Source organism: Mandrillus leucophaeus, unplaced genomic scaffold (genome assembly GCF_000951045.1).
Source record: "Mandrillus leucophaeus isolate KB7577 unplaced genomic scaffold, Mleu.le_1.0 Scaffold218, whole genome shotgun sequence".
Taxonomy (NCBI): Eukaryota; Metazoa; Chordata; class Mammalia; order Primates; family Cercopithecidae; genus Mandrillus; species Mandrillus leucophaeus.
Window position 1 is genome coordinate 639,945 of NW_012102232.1, and position 19,354 is coordinate 659,298.

Consider the following 19,354-nt stretch of genomic DNA (forward strand, 5'->3'; position numbering starts at 1 on the left):
AAATATTGATTCATGACATAAATAGCAAAATAATAGCTGTTTCATTTGTTTCAACCCTTTTGATAATAAAAACATAAGTTTATATCCATTGAAACTGAAATTCCAATTCAACTGAATATTACACCCATTGTGAACTTCATTAATTCTCTTTAAAATCAGGTTTAAATGGCCTACAATAATTGAATATCTATTTCATTTAGACACTCACTAGATAATAAAAATAAATTTTATGAAGATAAAATATATTGTTCACTATAATTCACTACTTGTGTTTTAAACCAAAATAACATATTCAAGTAGAATCTTGGATACAGTATACTATGGCAAATTAGTAACAAGGGTTTATTTTTCTTAGAGCACTCATAATGATTCCACATATGTCTGCCTCACTAGGTCATTTACTTAAATTGAATTTCTTAGGCAATGTTTTTAAACCTCATAAAGTTTTAAAAATCCAGCTGAAATGGGCAATTTTTTTTCTAATGGCCTTAACAGATCAACTTTCTTCAGTTTTCTCTGTAATACCCCACCCCCACCCTGCTCATAAACATAGTGTATTAGTCCATTTTTACACTGCTATAAAGAACTACCTGAAACTTGGTAATTTATGAAAAGGTTTAATTGACTCCCATTTCCACAGGCTGTACAGGAAGCATGGCCAAGAGGCCTCAGGAAACTTACAATCATAGCAGAAGAGGAAGAGGGAAAGGAAGGGGAAAGTGCCACACACTTTTGAACCATCAGATCTCATGAGAACTCACTCACTATCACAAGAACAGCAAGGGGGAAGTCTGCCCCATGATTCAGTCACCTCCCACCAAGTCCCTCCTCCAACACATGGGGATTACAATTTGAGATCAGATCTGGGTGAGAACACAGAGTCAAATCATATCATTCTTCCCCTGGCCCCTCCCAAATCTCATGTCCTTTTCACATTTCAAAACCAATCATGCATTCCCAACAGTCCCCCAAAGTCTTAACTCATCCCAGCATTAACTCAAAAGTCCAAGTCCAAAGTCTCATCTGAGACAAGACAGATCCTTTCAGCCTATGAGCCTGTAAAATAAAAAACACGTTAGTTACTTCCATACAATGGGGTTACAGGTATTAGGTAAATGTTCCCACTCAAAAAGGGAGACATCGGCCAAAACCAAGTGGCTACAGGCCCCATGCAAGACTGAAATCCAGCAGGGCCATCGTTAAATTCTAAGGCTCCAAAATAATCTCCTTTGACTCCATGTCTCACCTCTAGGGCACACTGATAAAGGGGTGTGCTCCCATGGCCTTGGGCAGCTCCATTCCTGTGGCTCTGCAAGATACAGCCCCCAAGGCTGCTTTCATGGGCTGGCATTGAGTGCCTGCAGCTTTCCCAGGCTCACGGTGCAAGCTTTTGGTGGATCCACCATTCTGGGGTCTGGAAGAGAGTGGCCCCTTCTCACAGCTCCACTAAGCAGTGTCCCAGTGAGGATTCTGTTTGGGGGCTCCAACCCCTCATTTTCCCTCCACAATGCTCCAGTAGAGGTTCTCCATGAGGTCTCCACCACTGCAGCAGACTTCTGCCTGGACATCCAGGCATTTCCATAAATCCTCTGAAATCTAGGTGGAGGTTCCCAAACCTCAACTTCTTGCTTTCTGCACACCTTCAGGCCCAACACCATGTAGATGCCACCAAGGCTTGGGACTTGCACCCTCTGAAGCCACAGCCTGAGCTGTACCTTGGCCCCTTTTAGCCACAGCTGGGGCTGAAGTGGCTGGAACACAGGATGCCATGTCCCAAGGCTGCACAGAGCAGCTAGGCCCTAGGCCTTGCCCATGAAACCATTTTTTTTCCTCCTATGCCTCTGGGCCTGTGAGGGAAGGGGCTGCGATCAAGGTCCCCGAAATGCCCTGGAGACATTTCCCCCTTGTCCTGGCTATTAACATTCGGCTCCTCTTTAGTTATGGAAATTTCTGCAGCAGGCTTGAATTCCTCCCCAGAAAATGGATCTTTCTTTTCTACCACATGGTCACCGTTTTAAATATAAGTTCCAGTTTCACGTCATCTTTTTGTTCATGCATGAGCATACACTTTAAGAAACAGCCAGATCAATTCTTGAAAGCTTTGCTGCTTAGAAACTTCTGCCAAATACCCTAAATCATCCCTCTTGAGTTCAAAGTTCCACAGATCTCTAGGGCAGACGCCAAACACCTCCAGTCTCCTTGCTAAAGCAAAGCAAGAGTGACCTTTAATCCAGTTCCCAATAAGTTCCTCATGTCCATCTGAGACCTCCTCAGCCTGGACTTCATTGCCCATATTATTGTCAGCATTTTGGTCAAAACCTTTCAACAAGTCTCTAGGAAGTTCCAAACTTTCCCACATCTTTCTTTCTTCTTCTGAGCCCTCCAATCTGTTTCAACCTCTGCATGTTACCCAGTTCCAAAGTTGCTTCCATATTTTCAGCTATCTTTATAGCAGTCCCCCACTTTCCTGGTAGCAATGTTCTGTATTAGTTCATTCTCACACTGCTATAAAGAACTACCTGAGCCTGGGTAATTTATGAAGAAAAGAGGTTTAATTGATTCACAGTTCTACAGGCTGTACGGGAAGCATGGCTAGGAGGCCACAGCAAACCTGTAATCATAGCAAAAGGTAAGGGGAAGCACTACACTTTTAAACCATCAGCTCTCATGAGAATTCACTCACTATCACAAGATCAGCAAGGGAGAAGTCTGCCCCCATGATACAATCACCTCCCATCAGGCCCCTCCTTTGACACATGGGGATTACAATTCAAGATTAGATTTGGGTGGGGACACAGAGCCAAACCATATCACATAGCTATTCTAAAAACTAGTAATACATTTATAAATAAGACAACATTTCTCAAAATCCACTAGTCTTCCACCAGTATTAGGGTTGGAATGTTTGGTTTCCAAATGCTTCTCTTGGTTTTCCTTGAATGTATTCAAACTCTCCTTCTTAAATATTTATCAAGTTCCTCGTCTGTTCCAGGCACCACTGTGTGTCTCTGGTCTCCCACTGATTTAAGTGATGTAAATGATTCTGTCTTTAGTGCTTTTCTTCCTCCACTGGACATTGTTTTCTTGGACAGCTGAATAGGAAATCTGGAATCAGTCCAGATCTTGATCTTGAGCTTCAGACTAAATATCTCTTCCCGTACTTTTCTCAGACACCTTAGCCTCAGCAAAGCAAAAATGGAACTTACCCATCTTCCCCGAATCCTGTTTTTCACTCCTTTTTTCTCTGTTTGTGGCAGCACTGTCCAAGCATTCTCCTCAATTCAACCAGTGATCTTTATTAACCATAATTTAGATTGTGGCACTCACCTGCTTAAAACCCTTTGTAGCCAGGCATGGTGGTTCATGACTGTTATCCCAGCACTCTGGGAGACCGAGTTAGGTGGATCACTTGAGCTCAGGAGTTCAAGACCAGCCCGTGCAAAATGGCCAAATCCTGTCTCTACAAAAAATACAAAAAATTAGGGCATGGTAACACACACCTGTGGTCCTAGCTACCCGGGAGGCTAAGGTGGGAGTATGGCTCAAGCCTGGGAGGTCAAGGTTGCAGTGAACCAAGATCATGCCACTGCACTCCAGCCTTGGTGACAGAGTGAGAGAGTGAGACCACATTTCAAAACAAACAAACAAAAAACCCTTGGGTAGATTCGCATTGCACTTAGAATAAATTCCACCTTCTTACCACAGCCTTCTGCAGTCTAGACTTTGGCTCTCTCCCCAGTCTCATCTCCTATCTCCCTCTTCTGCCTCACTAACCTTGACCACACTAGCTGTCTTTTGCTTATTTCAACGGATGATTTTTTAAATTAAATGGAAAGTAGAAAAATAACCACCACCCTACATATGCATACAAACACACACACACATATTAAAGTTCTCAGGTTGTAAAAACTTGAGTTAAAAATGAAACAATTACTATATAAACTTGATCCAAATTTATACATATTAGAAAAGAAAATGTAATGGTGATCCTCAAAGTCATGCAACTTGTCTAGTGAGTTTACTATTAAGACCTCCATTGTGAAGAACTAATTTCTCAAAATATTTTACTTAATGTCAAGTTGTAGATATTCAAATATGCACTAGAGATGGAAAAAAATTCATTCCACAGATACTCTGGGACATGTTGTGTACCAGATGTGTTATGATGTTCTATGATGTGAGAATAGGAAATAGAAAGAAAAGCCTTTCTTAATTCCACTCTGCATTTTCAGGTACTCTGTAGATCGACACACAGATATGGACAGAATATTCAACATTGATTCTGGAAATGGTTCAATTTTTACATCGAAACTTCTTGACCGAGAAACACTGCTATGGCACAACATTACAGTGATAGCAACAGAAATCAGTAAGTCCTACCTAATACCACTGCTGTCCCCCATTAATAGACTGAGTGTCCCAGCAAGGGCTGGCAGAGCATAACTTGTCACCATGTATTGACAATCCCACTTGATATATATTGAGGGAAAGAGCCCTGGAGTGATTTGCAGTAATGCTTCTTCTATATATGCATTGGCTTATACATAAATGGAGAGGCAACCCTGAAAGTTCTATGGTTTGGAAACAATAAAATGGGAATATATCTCACAAATGAGATTGAATTGGTACTGGGTGGATTTAATTCCAAAAAGCTTATAAATTAGAACATTATATAAACAGCTGAAAAAAAACAGACTCTCAATTAGACATTGCGTGTGGGGGCAAAAGATGAGAGTGGTCAAGTATATTGTAAAATGTGGGCATTGTTTAGAAATTTTTTAGATATCAATTCTCTAGCTTACTATAGAATTTCTATTTCGAAGTCTTTACAGAATTAAGAGATATAAATTATCACTGTTCCATGGTATACCAAAGTGACTAATACAAACCACCAAGTAATCAATAAAATGATTAGAATGAATTTTATGGTAGCCCCCATGAAATTGAAGGCAAAGAACAATAGTGCCAAAAGAATGCTTTAAATAAAATGATTACACACAATGAAAACTAATGTAGTTGGTCAATACAATGTACGGGCTGAAGAATATAAGTGAAAAACCATCTTTAAAATAGAATTTCAATGTTTAAAACTAGGCTTCTAGGCCAGGCGCGGTGGCTCACGCCTGTAATCCCAGCACTTTGGGAGGCCGAGGGGGGCAGATCATGAGGTCAGGAGATCAAGACCATCCTGGCTAACGCGGTGAAACCCCGTCTCTGCTAAAAATACAAAAAAGTTGGCTGGACGTGGTGGCGGGTGCCCGTAGTCCTAGCTACTTGGGAGGCTGAGGCAGGAGAACGGTGTGAACCTGGGAGGCGGAGCTTGCGGTGAGCCGAGATCACTCCACTGCACTCCAGCCTGGGCGACAGAGTGAGACTCAAACTCCAAACAACAACAGCAACAACAACAAAACTAGGCTTCTAAAGTATGGCTCACTTTTTTTTTAGTTTTTGTGTTTAATTTTAAAAGTTCTAAACATTTTTAGCTCACTTTGGGTATCTAGTGTGAAATATTCCTTATCGAATAGTTTATTACATTTGTATTCTCTGTCAATATAACTCATGAGATTTGAAGTGACTACAGGATATTTGGTAGAATAGTAACCAATACGGGCAAAATGAAGCATTGCTTTTAGATAGTGATAAAGACAGCACATTAGAAATTAGGTAGGAATTTGCTCTTCAGAACTTATGTCAAGATTTATCTTGAAGTTCATGTTCATTTATATTAAGGGACTGATGTAGATAGCAAAGACAGAGCATCTTTGAAGTTTTAAAATTATAAAATTCTTTCCCACTGAAAATGGCCATTTTTCCGACAACCACGAAATTTTATTTTTTACCAAAGCAGTCATTTCATAAGTATTTTAAGCTTTGTGCCTAAAAAAATTGTTTTTAAGATTTAATGTTTCTATGACACATTTGAAAGTATTGGTGACTATCTCTTAAAAGTTAGTATTCAGCTACTCTAACTTTCGAAGAATAGTGTGAGTAAAATTTCAGGCATTTTAAAGAATCTTACTGTCTAATCTTCTTAACAACCTTTGATATAACAGAAACCAAAAGCTTGTATAAAACCACCTCCCACTCACCTCAGGGCCTTTCCATATACTGATTCCTCGACCTGAAGAGTCGGAAATATTCACATGGCTTAAATCTTCTCTTCATTCATGTCTCTGGGCAAATGATGTGTCATCAGAGAAGCAGTCCTTGGTCATCATTCTAAGTAACAGCTCTATTTCTTTCAATCCTTTTTACCTACTTAATTTCTCTATAGCATTTACCATCTGATACATTATACATTTATGTGTTTATGGTTTGTCCATCCCCATTACAATAAAGCTGCAGGAAACAGGATCTTTGTTATGTTTCCTAGTGCCCCAACATCCCAAATAGAGGCTGCTATAGATTAGGTATTAGATGCTCCCTAAATACTTACAAAGTGAAAAAACAATAGACATACAAGTGAAGTAAATGAAGAGAGCTGAGGTGATAGATTCTAACTCCTGATTCTTACACCAGGAATCTGTCTTCCATACTGTGCTAAAAGATTACCACAGAAGGCAACCAAAATACTTCATTTATCTCAGGTCTGCAAACACTGATTCCGCTCTATCATTAATTCCAGATGAAAAGCCTGGGCTTTCAGCCTGGGCTTGGAGTCAGACAGATCCAAGTTTGAACCTGGACTTCTCTCTTTACTGTCTCTGTAAACACAGATAAATTGCTTAACTTCTCCATGTCTCAGTTTCCTCTTCTATAAAATGGGGGCAGTAACTCTGTCTATCTCAGAAGTTTGTGAACATTAAATAACATAATATAGCAAAGTGTTTAGCATGACATCTTGCTCTCGTTCAGCACTCAAACTAAAACACTAAGACCAATAACTATCCTTTGGTCTTCTGGTGGTTCATTCATTTTCCCTCTTCTTCCTTTTGTCCATATGCTCCCCATCAGCCTGCTTCCTTGAAAATCTACCTTTAAAATGCCTTTCTTGGTTTTGTGTTATCTTAAGGTTTATTATACAGTTGAACTATATCAACACAAGTAGCTTTGTCACCCATATATCTCTAACAGGTGCATCCAACTCCAGATGTACCAAATAATCAAATTCTACTTTTTGTGACCACACTGATACTTAATGCCCAGTAGTACAGTAGCTTGGGGAATCTGTGCATGAATGAGAATGAAGAAGTTGAGTGGATGTTGTCTAAAGGGAATCGGCAATCAACATGTAAATGGCTTTTTCTTTCTTTTTGGAATGTGACAGATAATCCAAAGCAAAGTAGTCGAGTACCTCTATATATTAAAGTTCTAGATGTCAATGACAACGCCCCAGAATTTGCTGAGTTCTATGAAACTTTTGTCTGTGAAAAAGCAAAGGCAGATCAGGTGAGTTTCATTAAAAAGTACATTCAAGTTGAACGTCAGATTAATTTAGATCTTCTAATCATTGAGATGATTCACAGAGCTGAAGGAGAGTTATGAATTATCTATGAAGTGAATGCCACGGAAATTAATACTATAAATAAGAACCAGGACTTACATATGAGAACTAACAGTTTCGAAGAACTGGAAGTTCATCAAAGACTGAGGCTGATTCCAAATTGATCTTAAGTTTTTATTAAAATAGATTAGTCACAGCTTTATTGGAAAAATCTTTATTGGTGAACAGATAGTTTAATTACCATATGTACTTGAAGTAATAACTAGAACATACTTTATAATTGCCTATAATTCATTATTTCACTTATTTACATTGACCATCTGTATAAGTAATACAAATTCATGAATGTTTTCCTATTTTACACATTTGTCCCCATGTGAAATAGGTCTTTGCTGCCAGTGATATAAAAATTATGTTTCAGTTTGTGAAAATAGAAGTACACTGTTAAAGTACACGTGCAGGTAGAAAGCTGAAGTTATCGTGTTCTACATACTTATTTTCTTTTCCATTTTTTGCAAGTTGATAGCTTATGTAATGCTAAGAGTGCATTTCTAGACAGACTGTCCAAAGAGAACTTCTACTTTGTGAAGTGTGATGTTGTCACAGACTATTGGGATATTTTATAGCTTTGCATCACTCAAGGCCAAATGTTTCTCAATCAGGGTGATTTCCTCCCTGGGGATATTTGCAGTATCTTGAGAGAGTTTGATTGTCACACTAGAAGTTGCTACTGATATCGGGTGGGTAGAGGCCAGGGTGGCTGCTTAACATCCTACAATGCACAGGACGTCCTACAGTGTCCCCACAACAAAGAATCATTCCCTGCCCTTTGGCTTTCTAACCCATAATAGAGCAGATTCACTGTACATTACTTAAAGGTTATCATTTTTATACTTAAAATGTTAAATCATTTTGTCAAGCAATTTATTGCAAAACGGTAAGAAACACTTTTGAGTTATCAAAATTTTATGGCAGTGTTCTGGTTTTTATCTTAGTTGATTCAGACCCTGCGTGCTGTTGACAAGGACGACCCTTATAGTGGGCACCAATTTTCATTTTCTTTGGCCCCTGAAGCAGCCAGTGGCTCAAACTTTACCATTCAAGATAACAAAGGTAAATGAGTTCAAGTTACCTTCTCTACCTCCATCTATATCCATACCTGTATCTGTATGTATATGTATGTGTATGTATCTGTATCGATATCTATCTTTTCCCATCACAATTGATTCAATACATGACGCAGTATCCACAAACATTCACCACTCTGCTTTCCGGTTCCAGACAACACGGCGGGAATCTTAACTCGGAAAAATGGCTATAATAGACACGAGATGAGCACCTATCTCTTGCCTGTGGTCATTTCAGACAACGACTACCCAGTTCAAAGCAGCACTGGGACAGTGACTGTCCGGGTCTGTGCATGTGACCACCACGGGAACATGCAGTCCTGCCATGCGGAGGCGCTCATCCACCCCACGGGACTGAGCACGGGGGCTCTGGTTGCCATCCTTCTGTGCATCGTGATCCTACTAGGTAAACTGGTTCTCCCTGCCTCCTATCTCCCCATGGTGAGGGGCTCACACTGTTACTGTGACACTCTAGATTTATCTGCCTCCCCCATTAAGGCATACAGCCTGATCTAGGTGAGTCGAGTTACATACTGAGAATCTGTGCTGTACGATGTGAACTCATTTTTGCTTGCAAATGGCTTTGGGAAATGAACAGATGTGAAACTTGCCCGTGTCTTTGCTTGCCCAGGAATCGTTCCACCGAAAGAATCTCTTGTCTATCAGACTGGGAATGAATCTCGGGGGATTTCAGGGCAACATAAATGTGCTCTTTTCATTTCATTTGTTGTGTAATTTTTTTTACTTGGAAAACATTGTTGTTAAGTGTCTGGCATGGAGTGTATGATGAGGGCCCTTTCTATAAAGGTAAAGTTTAAAGATCTGTGGGAAAGTGGGAAGAGGAGTGTGCTGACTTTTCTCTCATCCTAGAAAAATAAAAGCTACAAAATTTTTTTAACCCAGCAAACTAATGTTGATTTACCATTTAAATGATTACCTTCTTAGCATTGCTCTCTGATTGCCACATGCATAAGGTCTATTTCTCACGCTCAACAATAAATAACTTCTGTGACTGAGGAAATAAGTATGGGGGCCCAAAAGAAATGAATGTAATAAAAATGGAAATCAGGGTCCAGCAATGATTCAAATGAAATTTTTACCCCTAACCAACTAATTAAGCCTACAAGTCAAGCTCAGATTTCTCAACAGGCCCTTGGCTGTTTGTGAACTAAGAAAACAAATATTTGTTAATGCAGCCCTTCCAAAAATAAAAGCAAGATTTGTAAAGCTTGCCTGTATAGTGAAAAGAAAAGGTAAGAAGTTCAGAGTCAACCTGAATTATACAGGGGGAAATACTCTTTTTAAAAAAATGAAGACAGAGTGACTTTGAGAAGAGCAAAAGAGAACCTGCATTTCGCCAAGAACAGAATGCCTAGGGATCCCTGCTCGAGCGCTCCTTCACACTCCACATCAACCCTGCTAACTAGAACAGAAGCCTTGAAACTCAACTGCAGAACTGTGATTCTCTTTGTCAACTAAGACTTGGGGAAAGTATTTTAAGATATGAGCATAAATAAAAACTGACAGTGTGCAAAGACAAATCAGTGTTTCTAATGGTGTGAGTCTGTAACATTGTTTTGGAAGAGAAAGATATGAATGTTCTTTTTGATCAAAAGGGTGATTTTTTTAGAAGCCTTGGATTGGTAGGGCTGTACCCAAGGCACATTCCATGGACTCTTTTTGTCGTCTATGGAAGGAGAGTTAACTCTCATCTGACGGAGGTGATTCTTCCTTTCTATCATCATCTACCCATTATCTCTTCCCCCTTTTCTTCCTTCTACTCAACTCACTGAATCTCCCCCTTTCATTTCCTTCCTCCAATGAACTCACTGTCTCCTCATGACTTCTAATTGGCCTCAGTGCCTCCCACATCTTGTTTAATCTCTTTGGAACTCTGTACCTAATAAAAAAGGAGAAAAAATGGGATTTAGCCTTTGTTAGGTATACACCATAGGTCAGATGCAGTGCAAGATGCTTTACAAAGGTTTTTCTCACCTAATCCTCAGCACCATTTGGTGTATACTTATCTGTACCTTACATATGAAAACTGCAACTCCAAGATGTGAAGTAATGTAGCCAAGTCATGTGTCTAACACGTGGTAAAACTAAAGTTCCCGACCTAAATTTTCTTCCCCAGGCTTGGTGCCTGAAGACTGCACTGTACTTTCTTTTCAAACTTATGAAATGCAGGGTGATTTCCAGGCCGAAAGACAGCCCAAACTTAAAATGTGGCAATTGAAGAAAGTGGAGGAAAATGAAGGAAAGCCACATTGATATAGGAAGAAATCTGGAGTCCAGAAAGTGGATCATATGGTAATGGATATTTTACAAAAATAAAACAACAGTAAAAACAGCTAGACAACTGCTACATCTCATGTCTTATGGTGCCTTAGAGTTTACAAAACTTTCACATTCATGACAGTAAGACTGGGCACTGTGCTATTGATTTTATTTTACAAATAAGAAAACAGGCTTAGAATGGTCAAATCATTTAATTTAACCCAGATCTCTTGACCCTCTAGTTTTACGATGAGATTTGAACACAAATTTGCCCAATTGTCCCTCTATCCCCCCAAAAATCTTACTGCTATCCTCTGGCTTCAAAAGGGTAAGGGAAAAGGGGAGACTCAGTTCCTGCTGAGGGCACCTCATCAGGGCATCACTTTCTAAGAATGTGTTTGCCCCATGTGCTTAGCAATCACATTTTCACTTTATAAAAGTTAGCTCTGAGAGCTCTCCTAGACAGCGATACTCTCAAGAAATTCTGTTCAGATGTGCGTTGGGCTAATAAGAAAAGATATAGGCAGTTTTAGCTGTAGAAGAATTAGACCATGAATAAATGCCTTTGATTTTTTTAATGTGCCCTCTCCCTTCCAGACAGTTGCGCTTTCAGATGTACATAAGACTAAAATAAAAGCTATAGATACCTTAAGCCAGGGAAGAATTAGGAGGTGATAAATGCCTGCCTCTTGCCTTACATGACTGAATGAGCCCATGTACATTAGAGCTTAATTCTTGGAGAGATAGTCGGCTTGATTCTGTTCTCTAATCCCAGTGGATGTCCTTACTTACAACCGTCTGTTTTGCAAATCCATGTCATTGTTCAAACTGACAGCCAGTCTGAAAGGTAGATCATGTGCATCCCTCTGCCCAAAGCCCTGCAGTTCTCTTCATGTCTTTGCTCAAATTATGCAACCTCCCTCCAATAACATATACAAAACTCTGCTGGCTGGGCGCCGTGGTTCACGCCTGTAATCCCAACACTTTGCGAGGCCGAGGCAGGTGGATCACTTGAGATCAGGAGTTCGAGACCAGCCTAATCCAACATGGTGAAACCCCATCTCTACTAAAAATACAAAAATTAGCCAGGTGTGGTTGTGGGCACCTGTAACCCCGGCTACTCAGGAGGTTGAGGCAGGAGAATTGCTTGAACCTGGGAAGCGGAGGTTGTAGTGATCTGAGAGCGTGTCACTGCACTACAGCCTGGGTGACAGAGTAAGGCTCCATTTAAAAAAAAAAAAAACTATGCTGTATGTTCATATGGGCTCCTCAAATATATACAGAAGTATTTTTCTCCACCTTGTTCTGCTCTGCTTTTTCATGTTCATATTGCACTTATCACCTTCTAACAATTTCCTTATTTATTATACATATTGTTTATTTTGTCTCCATCCAACTGTCCCCCACCCTACCCACTCATTCAGTGCCTAGAACCGTACCTGGTACAGAGTAGGCACTACATAAATATTATCAAATGCATGAATGAATAAATACCCTGAATGGGTGCATCAAACAAGGCATCAAGATACTTTCTGGCAGCAAAAGAGGGTGTGTACAACTACAAAACCACACACTTGAAAGGGGCAAAGTTACATTTTCTTTGGAAATAGTCTATACTCCAGACCTGCTTCAAAACATGGCAATTATGAGTGCAGGCTTTTTAGTCGGACCAACCTGGATTTGAATTGCATGTACATGTAACAACTTTAAACTTCAATTTCCTCTTATGTAAAATGGGATTTTAATGATGGTATCTACTTGTAGGGCTATTATGATAATTAAATGAGATTCAGTATGTTAAGCACTTAGTACAGTGCTTAGCACATAGAAAGCTCTCAGTTGGTAACCAATTATTATTAATACTAACGAAATTTTAATATGTAGATACATGGGTGTGCCTACATCTATTCTTATACAGGTAGTTATGTACACTCATTGAAAATACATTATTCTGTAATTCTTATTGCAGTAACTCAGTTTTCGTGGCTCATAAAAATTGGGCCTTGTTGTGGATGAAATAGTAAAGAGACACTACTGTGACTTCCTGTAATACACTCCTCTGCACAAACCCAGTTTAACAATGCACTTTTTGACCTAGATGGCTGTTTTCTCCCTAAGCTTTTACTGTGTTTTTATTTTTTTCACCCATCTGTCCATTTGTAGATAGATGTGTCTCTCTACAAGTAGCCAGCTGTGTTCCACCCAGCCAGCTGTGAAGAAAGATCAGGAGCTATTTAAACACAATTCTTGCTTTGCCTCTAATTTGAGTTAGGAGGGAAAAATCAAAAGAATGAACGTCCCGAGTAACAAACTTATAGAACATGAACCTTTGAGAAATAAAAAATAAAAAATCTCACTTACATGTGTTTATTTCATTTAGCTCAGTCAGAAATAATATGGCATATGGATTCTTACCTGCTTCCTTCAAATTAGCCAATCTCAAAATCCAAAATGGGTTTCTGAATTATATCTGGGTCTCTCCAGGTATTTTCTGGAATAATATTGCTTTATATATAGGAAAGGTATGCAAATATTCAATGTCTACTTTGGGTTTTAAACTAATTTTACACTTTTCTCAGGGAAAAAAAAAAAGGCATAGCGCAAAAGTTATTTCAGATGTGGAGTTATGTAAACCCTTCAACACATTCCCAAAGGTGCCAGTCTTGTCCTTGTAACCAGTTTCAGAGCATTTTAGGTGTTCAGCATAATTTGCACCCTGATTGCAGTACTTTCACTGAGGCCGAGCTTCTTTTTTTTATCATTTTTTTTCCTTACCTTGAAACAAGTTTGCCATTTCAAAGTAAAAAGGAACTACTGCCAAAATGTGATGGTGTTTTATCCTCTACCTAAATTATAATCTTCTTTCAAATATTTACTCCATTTTATGGGTCCCGGTTTGATCATGGATGGAGGCAAGTGCATCCTTAAAGAAATAAAAGTTGAGTCTGCGTTTTCTAGAGAACTTTTAAAACTTCACATTTGAGCACGGTGTTTCTTCCTGACATTAATTGGGCAGCAAATTAACTTTCCCTTCCCTTTCTGTTTTGTTTTCTGCTTCCAGTGACAGTGGTGCTGTTTGCAGCTCTGAGGCGGCAGCGAAAAAAAGAGCCTTTGATCATTTCCAAAGAGGACATCAGAGATAACATTGTCAGTTACAACGACGAAGGTGGTGGAGAGGAGGACACCCAGGCTTTTGATATCGGCACCCTGAGGAATCCTGAAGCCATAGAGGACAACAAATTACGAAGGGACATTGTGCCTGAAGCCCTTTTTCTACCCCGACGGACTCCAACAGCTCGCGACAACACCGATGTCAGAGATTTCATTAACCAAAGGTTAAAGGAAAATGACACGGATCCCACTGCCCCGCCATACGACTCCTTGGCCACTTACGCCTATGAAGGCACTGGCTCTGTGGCGGATTCCCTGAGCTCGCTGGAGTCAGTGACCACGGATGGAGATCAAGACTATGATTACCTTAGTGACTGGGGACCTCGATTCAAAAAGCTTGCAGATATGTATGGAGGAGTGGACAGTGACAAAGACTCCTAATCTGTTGCCTTTTTCATTTTCCAATACGACACTGAAATATGTGAAGTGGCTATTTCTTTATATTTATCCACTACTACGTGAAGGGTTCTCTGTTCTACCCGTTCCAAAAGCCAATGGCTGCAGTCCCTGTGGATCCAATGTTAGAGACTTTTTTCTAGTACACTTTTATGAGCTTCCAAGGGGCCAATTTTTATTTTTTAGTGCATCCAGTTAACCAAGTCAGCCCAACAGGCAGGTGCCGGAGGGGAGGACAGGGAACAGTATATCCACTTGTTCTCAGGGCAATGTGCCCACTTCCGCTGGCCTGGTGTTTTACTACACTCCATGTCAGGTCAGCCAACTGCCCTAACTGTACATTTCACAGGCTAATGGATAAAGGACTGTGCTTTACAGATAAAAATATCATCACAGTAAAAGAAATGAGGGCATATGGGCTCACAAGGAGATAAACTACATAGGGGTGTTTATTTGTGTCACAAAGAATTTAAAATAACACTCGCCCATCCTATTTGTTCTTCAAGAACTTTCTCTGGCATCAACTACTATTCAAAACCTCAAATCCACCCATATGTTAAAATGCTCATTACTCTTAAAGAATAGAAGCAAATTAAACGGTAACATCCAAAAACAACCACAAACCTAGTACGACTTCATTCCTTCCACTAACTCATAGTTTGTTATATCCTAGACTAGACATGCGAAAGTTTGCCTTTGTACCATATAAAGGGGGAGGGAAATAGCTAATAATGTTAACAAAGGAAATATATTTTAGCATACATTAAAAGTTTTGGCCACCACATGTATCACGGGTCACTTGAAATTCTTTCAGCTATCAGTAGGCTAACGCCAAAATTGTCTAAAAATTCTTGAAAGAATTTTCCTGAGACAAATTTTAACTTCTTGTCTATAGTTGTCAGTATCATTCCACTATACTGTACATGAAAGTAGCAGTGTGAAGTACAATAATTCAGATTCTTCATATCCTTCTTACACGACTAAGTTGAATTAGTAAAGTTAGATTAAATAAAACTTAAATCTCACTCTAGGAGTTCAGTGGAGAGGTTAGATCCAGCCACACTTGAACCTAATACCCTGCTCTTGACATCTGGAAACCTCTACATATTTATATAACTTGATACATTTGGATAAACAACATTGAGATTATGATGAAAACCTACATATTCCATGTTTGGAAGACCTTTGCAAAGGGAAAATTGGATTCCCTTAAACAAAAGTGTTTAAGATTGTAATTAAAATGATAGTTGATTTTCAAAAGCAGTAATTTTTTTCATTGTTTTTAACTTTGCTTTCATGACCACCCTGCCATCCTTGACTTCGAACTAATGATAAAGTAATGGTCTCAAACTATGACAGAAAAGTAATGTAAAATCCATGCAATCTATTATTTCTCTAATTATGCAATTAGCCTCATAGTCAGTTATTATCCAGAGGACCCAATTGAACTGAACTAATCCTTCTGGCAGATTCAAATCGTTTATTTCACATGGCTGTTCTAATGGCATTTATCATTAGAATCTTACCTTGTGCAGTCATCAGAAATTCCAATGTACTATAATGAAAACATCCTTGTTTCGAAAACCTAAAAGACAGGCTCTGTATATATATACACTTAAGAATATGCTGACTTCACTTATTAGTCTTAGGGATTTATTTTCAATTAATATTAATTTTCTATGAATAATTTTAGTGTCATTTCCATTTGGGGATGTTGTCATATCAGTACATATTTTCTGTTTGGAAACACACTGTTGTTTAGTTAAGTTTTAAATAGGCATATTACCCAAGAAGTAAAGATGGAAACTTTAAAAGAAGAGAAATGTAGTATTTTGGGTTACCTGATTAGAGTGAAAATTTTGTACAACCATATTATTCCTTGTATCTTCTGAATGGTTTCCAATTTTATAATGGACTGCCCTATATAGTAACAAGTATTTCATGCTTGAGCTATTTCCTGCTTTCAGGGTTTTTTTTTTTTTTTCTAGTTCTTCATACACACACGCACGTGCGCACATGCGCGCGCTAATGCAAACAAAAGGCTATGTGAGTTCTTCACTCTAATGAATTGATATGTATCATAGTCACAGGTGAGTGTTGAAAAAAACTTAGTAAAGTTAGAAGCTAGTTATTCATAGCAATAGAACAGCACCTTAATCACACGATTTACTGTAAAATTAAAGAGGTCTCTATCCTTATGTTTCATGTCATGTAACAAATTGAATCAAGGAAGATAGTCCTGTAAAAAGAAAGGTATCATCTGAAGTTGAGGATTGACACTAGCAATTTCCAATGTTTAAGGGTAAGGTCTGCGTTCTCCTAATAAGTGAAAGGAAGTAGTTCTATAGTGGAATATCTGAGATGTAATTGGCAAGGTCTTTTATCCCTCCCTGAAGATGACACAGCATACCAAGAACAGGTTAATGTGACTACTTATGGAAATAACTTTAATCTCTTATCACAAAAGCTGATGATGAAGTAAATTTATAGGAAATTGGATAATTTGAGACTGGGGCTAAATATTTAGTACCAGGATATTGCAAGTATCAAGTTGGAGTGACATTTTCCTATAATTCAGATTCTTTGACATTGTGGAACCAATAAGAGCCATAGTTCCATCATTCTCCAGCTTCATCTCACTTCCTTCCCACCTCACCTGAGTATCAGGTCAAACATCAGTGCATGCGCAGGTTTTTTTTTTTTTAATTGCTATGTCCCAGGCAACATGAAAGATTGCTGGAGAAAAAAATAATTTTCAGCTCAGTTTTTTCATTGTCTGTTTCCTAATTTTAGATGTTGGTGATGGGAAAGATGGAAGGAGAGTGGGAAGAAGTAAAATTTTAATATTTGTTTCAATCACTGAGAAACGAAAATTCATTAAACATAACCAGATTGCTTTTGTGGGTTGTTTCAAGGACATTGAGAGCTTTCTGATGATATATTTTTACCCTCTATTCAAAAGCAAGAGTTCCTTTAAACTACTAAGATGTTCCCTAGAATAAGCTGAATTTTAAAAAAACATTAAGCCATTGTTTAAAGCCCCTTCACTTCCTGGCCACTTTCTTCTGAAAGGTCTAAAAAACAGTTGTGCCCACCCAAATAAATAAATAAAACAAACGGGAAAGAAGCAAATATTATTCCATAGAACCACAAGAGAGGGAACCCGAGCACACTAAATAGATGTTTCTTTCAGCACTTTCCTGCCTTTACAGTTTGGGTCCATAAAGGGATGTTCAGCAATGAAATTACTCCCTTTTCAGATGGAACAAAACCTGCCCATTTAATTTTAACTCAGTTTAACATGTGGTTTAGTTTTTATTTTCAGCTCCCAAAAAGTTGTGCAGAAAGTACTTAAAAATTGAATCTGTATCTTAGAGGCATCCAAATTTTATGAATCCAAATTAACTTTAGAATGTTTCCATTACTTTCACTTTTACATACATAGATTTTCAATGTCCTGATTGGCTGAACAATATTTCACATCAAATGCTTTGCCTGGTAATAGATATCCCATTGGGGATAATGGTGTGTAAACTATGACTTGGACAATTCTGTATACTCAAGCACCATAAAAAGTATGCAGTTGAAAAGAAAGATCAAAGTTGATTCCTGGGTGCAATATTCCTGATAAATATTTACATCAGGTACTCATCCTTATCAGCTAAATTCATTTTCACCAGGAACAGACCACCAAATAAATTATTTTATCCTAATAACTAGTTTTGAAGCAGTGTAATTACTCTGGAAAAAGGCTCTAAAAAGTCATGATTCCCCCACTATTTTGAAATGTATACTCTAACAAGGATCATTTTAGTGTAATCTTAATTTTTATGTTTTATCAAGATGAAATCTTGTTTGAATTGTGACATTATAAAAGGGGACTCAAAATCCAAGCAGTCTACTGTGTTTAAATTAACACCACAACCTTCCTTATCAGATTATAAGCGTAGAAACATTAACACTTGGCATGTGAATCTTCAGGAAAATGAGCTATTTCCTAAGCTCAAACAAGCAGCTTCCTTTTCCAGAGAATATGGAATTATACTATGGTCTCCTTAAATGTTCAGTAGCTCTTACGGTCACAACATTTTTAATCTCCCTATGGCATCTTTATGGAATAATTTTCTAAAGGGATAATTCTCTACTAAAAATATCAGACCCCGACCATATTTAATGTGGAGAGCAATACCCTCTTAGAAAGAAAATACATTGACTCATACACTTGTTAAAAGTTAATAAAGAAATAGCTCATTTTTAAAGCCAGAAGTTTACGGTCTCTGCATCGTCAATTTAATTTAAGCATTGCTGAGACAATCTTTAATCTACTCCCCTTTTTGTAAGACCTTATTTATGGTGCATTTTCATTTTTATTTGGGGGAAACGTTAGCCCAACAGAGCCGGCAGATGAAAGTGTTGAAAAGAGGTCAAATGGAAACAAAGGCTCTTACCCGCTGTATTTCAGACAGGACTGAGGCACTTAGCCGAGGAGCCACTGGGTTATTAGATTAATTTCAAAAGAGCTTTTACAAGTTGCTTAATTCCATTTATTTTCAAAAACCCATGAACCACAAACTCAAATTTCTCCTCAAATGGGGTTAATTTGACAAATGAGGCATGGACCCAGCTTTGTGCAAAAAGCATTCCACGCTAATGAGATCTTGGTCTTTCTTGTGAGTCTACGCTATTCATGTAAATATGTCTGGAGGCACCTTCTCTAAGCTTTTAGTTTTCTATGATCTATTAGTTTAGTGTTTATTAAAGAATCAAATGTATAGAATTACTAGGCATTCGGGGGGAGTGCTGTGCAGCAAATGTAAAACTGATCTCCTTGAAAGAAACGTAGGAACGCTTCAAACCCACTGTACTGTTTGGTTTGAGATTATTTTCATTGCTTTGAGAGTGAACTGCGTAAGAGTAGGCCTTATAATAAATGCTA

General features: G+C 38.5%; 1 protein-coding gene across 1 annotated transcript in view; it reads left to right on the forward strand.

The window, feature by feature from the left end:
• The window catches only part of CDH6 (cadherin 6, type 2, K-cadherin (fetal kidney)), a 67,820-nt gene extending 51,723 nt beyond the window's left edge, over positions 1-16,097 (forward strand). The window contains exons 6-11 of the mRNA XM_011980811.1: positions 3,054-3,157; positions 4,233-4,369; positions 7,268-7,389; positions 8,440-8,557; positions 8,726-8,977; positions 13,913-16,097. Of these exons, the coding sequence (XP_011836201.1) occupies positions 3,054-3,157; positions 4,233-4,369; positions 7,268-7,389; positions 8,440-8,557; positions 8,726-8,977; positions 13,913-14,403 (1,224 nt within the window). The 3' untranslated portion in view covers positions 14,404-16,097. The remainder of the gene's footprint in view (positions 1-3,053; positions 3,158-4,232; positions 4,370-7,267; positions 7,390-8,439; positions 8,558-8,725; positions 8,978-13,912) is intronic.
• The last annotated feature ends 3,257 nt before the right edge of the window (positions 16,098-19,354 follow it).